The sequence below is a fragment of the Dipodomys merriami genome, unplaced genomic scaffold (assembly GCF_024711535.1).
Source record: "Dipodomys merriami isolate MVZ:Mamm:240054 unplaced genomic scaffold, mDipMer1.0.p SCAF_11, whole genome shotgun sequence".
In the NCBI taxonomy this organism is placed as follows: domain Eukaryota; kingdom Metazoa; phylum Chordata; class Mammalia; order Rodentia; family Heteromyidae; genus Dipodomys; species Dipodomys merriami.
Window position 1 is genome coordinate 38,686,223 of NW_027202382.1, and position 5,000 is coordinate 38,691,222.

At 38.6% G+C, this 5,000-nt stretch overlaps 1 protein-coding gene across 1 annotated transcript; it reads left to right on the forward strand.

Annotated features, from left to right (window-relative positions):
• The first annotated feature begins 801 nt into the window (after positions 1–801).
• Positions 802–1,731, forward strand: LOC138815694 (olfactory receptor 1N1-like). The gene has a single exon (XM_070005107.1). It carries the CDS (start codon positions 889–891, stop codon positions 1,729–1,731), a length of 843 nt encoding a protein of 280 aa, XP_069861208.1. The 5' UTR covers positions 802–888.
• Positions 1,732–5,000: the final 3,269 nt, after the last annotated feature.

Consider the following 5,000-nt stretch of genomic DNA (forward strand, 5'->3'; position numbering starts at 1 on the left):
TAACTCACAATTTTAAGGGTAACACTGAAGCTGTTGCCAATAGTAAGAACAAAACACCCTCTCTTACTGAAAATAACAATAATAAAAATGCATAATATTTACTAAGACCTTATGAACCACCCTTATTCCAAATAGTTTACAATGGTATTTAATTTGGCTTTCATAAATAAAAAGTCCAATCCTTCAATATCTTATATCAATATAATAAAAATACTATATTTTAATCACCAAATTAAACAAGCATGACATTAGCACCTGTCACCACTGAATGATCAATTTTTTTTCTCTACTCCATGAAAAAGGAATGCTAGAACTTCTCATTTTGATTGTACATCATGATTCATGAAGAAACTGCCAGTGACTCCAGGTTTTGGTCCCCTCAACAAATCTATCAGGTAAGATTACTGTCTATATTTTAGGTAAGAAAAGCAAAGTTCAAAAGGAACTTAAAAATCCTAAACATAGGAGTCATATGAGGAATAGAAATGAAAAGCTTCTGGTCTGAGGGTTTTTCTTATATTGCAAAATATAAAAATGAACAACTAATAATAATGACCATCATCATAATGGTCCATGATGAACTGATTTCCACACACATTATCTCAAAAACAGCTTTAGGAAACAGAAATTCAGAGAGATTGAATAGTTGACCAAGATCAGTCTGATAACAAGGAACTTCATAATCGCTAGCCATTCTCATTAATTTCCCCAAGGAAAGGGGAAAAAGCAAAATCCTTGGACTCTGCCTAGTTTATTTACTTAGAATTTCCTTTGATCTCTCTACCTTTGAAGGACATTAGGAATCAAACTATCATCTCTGATTTTCTGCTCCTGGGCTTCTCTGAACATCCAGAGCAGCAAACCCTTCTGTTCGGGCTCTTCCTAGGAATGTACCTGGTCACCCTCTTGGGGAACCTGCTCATCATCCTGGCCATTGGCTCTGACCAGCACCTCCACACCCCTATGTACTTCTTCCTGGCCAATCTGTCCTTTATTGATACCTGTTTCACCTGTACCATTGTCCCCAAAGTGTTAATGAACATTCACACAGGGCACCACACCATCTCCCGCACTGGGTGCCTCGTGCAGATGTACTTCTTCATGGCCCTGGCGCTGCTGGATGACTTCCTGCTGGCTGTGATGGCATACGATCGCTATGTGGCCATCTGCCTTCCTCTGCATTACACCACCATCATGTGTCTCCAACGATGCCTGCTGCTAGTGACTACCTGCTGGCTCTTCTCCAACCTCCTAGCTTTTTCCCTCACTCTCCTGATGGCTCAAGTCTCCTTCTGTGCCTCCCATTCCATCCCACATTTTTTCTATGATCTTCTTCCCCTACTTAAACTTGCCTGCTCAGATACCCACACCTTTCATTTCATGATGTTCACTGACACTGTCCTCTCGGGTGTGGTCCCTCTTGTCTGTGTCTTGGTCTCTTATGCTCACATCATACACACCATCCTCAGGATTCCCTCTGCTGGGGGAAAGCATAAAGTCTTCTCCACCTGTGGTTCTCATCTGACAGTTGTCACTCTCTTCTATGGAACTGTATTTCTGGTTTATTTCCAGCCTTCATCCTCCTATTCTGCAGATACTGGAATGGTGGCATCTATTGTATATACAATGGTCACCCCTATGCTAAATCCTTTTATCTACAGCCTAAGAAACAAGGACATGAAGGGAGCTTTGTGGAGACTGTTTGGCCTTGGGAAAAGCTGTACTTCGTAAATAGTATTTTTTCCAGATCTAAAAGCCAGGCTGTATAGATCAAGAATAAAAGCAACTGACCATAGACAGAGATGCGGCCTTGAGAAAGGAAATGATGGGCATTCCCTTCATCAGTGACATGATTCAGTCGGTATGTGTATTCAATCTAATTCAAGTGTTGGGGGGCACAAAGTACCAAAAGACAAAATGTGGTTTCTAGGATCAAATCTAGGAAGAACGCAGAATGGTATTGCAAAGTCATCTTCAAGGATAAGAGATGATAAGACTAGGAAAGTTGGACGTTGGTCAAGACATTAGACTCAGGACCAATTCTAACTGCATTAAAACAAAACACATTCAGATTCATTGATCTTAACATACGGACTGGGCATAAAGTAGGAGATATTGAATTTGGTCTGGAAGACCAAGAATAAATATATTTTTTTCTCAACTCAAAACAAATTAAAGTAGAATTTTATGGGTGGTACAAGGTTCAAAGTCACAGTCTAGTTTTCAAGAACCCATCTTAATTATAAGTAGTCCAAGCTGGTGCCACTGGCTCAGGCCTTCAATCCTAGCTACTCAGGCTAAGATCTGAAGATCATAGTTCAAAGCCATCCCTGAAAGAAAGTCCCTGAGACTCTTAACTCCATTAATCACCAAAAAAATCTAGACATGGAGCTGTGGCTCAAGTGGTAGAGTGCTCGCTTTGAACAGAAGAGCTTAGGGACAGTACCCAGGCCCTGAGTTCAAGCACAAAAAAACAAACAGTAAGAAAAAAAGTGGAGGCTCAAAGTATTATTTGATGTTATTGATTATTCTTGACTAGCAAGAATAAATCCCTTCCCTAATTCAAATAAACATATATACAATACCAGCATACCAAAATCAAATACAGTGACAACAGGGGATGTACCATAGGGGGAAGAACACACAAAAGAAACAACAAATCACATAGTATATTAAAAACAACAACAAAGAATAACCTCTTGTGTCCATGTCTTCGGAGTTTATTTCGCTTAGCATCATTTTACATGGCCATATATACATAGCTATTGAGCTTTCTGCTCATCTGCTAAGATTATCCTAGATATATACTACTTGGGAAGGGAAGGGGAACAACAGAATGGTAAGACAAAGGACAAGGGGGAAATCAGTGCAATAGCAATATACACAAGACAATATGTTAGCAATGATCTGTACAACTTGGGGGTGGGGTGTTGGGAGAAGGGAAAGTAGGAGAAAACTGAGGGAAGAGGTAACAAGTTTGACAAGAAATGTACTTATTACCTTACTTATATTACAGTAACCCCCCTGTACATCACCTTGACAATAAAAAATATACAAAAATAAAATAAAATAAAGAGTAAGTCCCCGAGTTCAAACCCCAGTATCACAAAAAAAGGGGTGGGGGGTAAAAACCTAATTTTTTTACTTTTATACAAAGTACTTATTACCCTTATTTGACATTTTCCTTTATTTCTTTAATATATATTTTTATATACAGAGGGGTTACAGTTACATGAACAAGGTAATGAGTCCATTTCCTATCAAGCATTGTTACCTCCTCATTTGTGGTAAAAAGCTATTTGTTCTTCATGTGTCCTCCCCTAAAAAACCTATTGCCCCAATTATTCTCAAGTCTTGTTCCTTTACTTCCCTTCACTAAAATGGGTTCTTAAGTATCACTTTCTCAGTGAAGCCTTTCCTCTGTCTGGTAAACAGCTACTTGCTCCAGAAACTGTTTCTGAGTAAATAAATGTAGTATAGTCTCAAATTAGAAGCTTAATCTTAACTCAGAAATTATAAAGTTTCATCTTCCATGGAAATACTTATTGAAAAGGACAGATCCTGCTAAGGCATTTAAGAGGTTATTTTATTTTCTACAAAACTGAATGCAAATATTCTAGTTTGAAATAAAAATAAGAATTTATCTACACAGTCTCTCATCTTCATAGGGATAAGAAAACTGACCAAGTTATTGGAAACAAGTAGCATCAGAATCCAAATGGTATATGATGATTAAAGTAATGGTACTGGACATAAAATGTAAAAGGGGGACTGTCTAGAAGGGGATCTGAGGGAAGAGATAGGAGAGAAGGAGAGTACCAAGAAGTAAAGGGAATTGGAAGGTATATATGTGTATTTGTGTGTGTGTGTGTGTGTGTGTGTGTGTGTGTGTGTGTGTGTGTGTGTGTACAGCATAATTAAATCCACCAAAAACTGTTTGAAAGTGGGAGAAGAGAGAAGGAATGGTGATACATGGGGAAGGGTAAATATTTAACTCAAAAACTAAGAATAAGGCCAGAAATAATTAAATCTATCTAGCAAGATGGCATAGGAAAACTGGATGGTTCTTAAGATTATTCTATCAGGAAAAATGGGGGGCATGTGTCTTAATTAAGGGGTGAAGGTTTTACCTTCTTCCTCAAAAATGCAGTCCCAGATGGGACCATCAACTAAAAATTCAGAGGTAAACAACTGGAATGTAGACCTCAGTTCTAATGCCACTCATTGTTGCAATTGGAACAATGGCTTTAATTGGGTATTGTAGGACAAATTCATGTGGAGATCAATGTTAAAAGAACTTGAAGAAAACCATACAAAATAAGAGTGGGAGCCAGGCACTGGTGGCTCACACCTGTAATCTTAGCTACTCAGGAAGCTGCGACTCTAATCTCCAATAAACCACCAGAAAACCAGAAGTGGCACTGTGGAAGAGCATTAGCCTTGAGCTGAAGAGCTGAGGGACAGTGCCCAGACCCAAAGTTCAAGCCCCATGACAATAAATAAATAAATAAGAAAGAGTGGGGAAATGTGAGAAAAATTGTCCTTTCTATCAAAGTGTGTTGCTTAGAAGATTCTGCCTTGGCCTGGTGACTTGGCTCTTGTTAAGGAAAAGAGGAACTACTTTGGGATTAGGAAGGATTTTTGAAATGTAAGGTTTTATCTTAAACTGCTTTCTTTTCAAGATGGAATTAAGACACACCACGGGTTGTCTAAAACATAACGGAGGGTGTGGGTATATTTTGAGATTACTTGTATATTGTTAGTTGTATTTCAAAGTCCCCTTATGTAAATATATTTTACCCTATTCAAACTAGCCAATCACAAGCAGTTTGTGAACCTGAGCACAACCAATCTAAGCAGAGGGGATAAATAGGGGAGCAGCCTACCTGTGTGCTGGCTTGCCAGGTTTTTGGCTGATGGTGAACTCTTTTGCAGAGTAAACTTTGCCTTGCTGAGACAGCTCTTTATTTTCATATCTATCATTGTGACTCCAGTGTTCT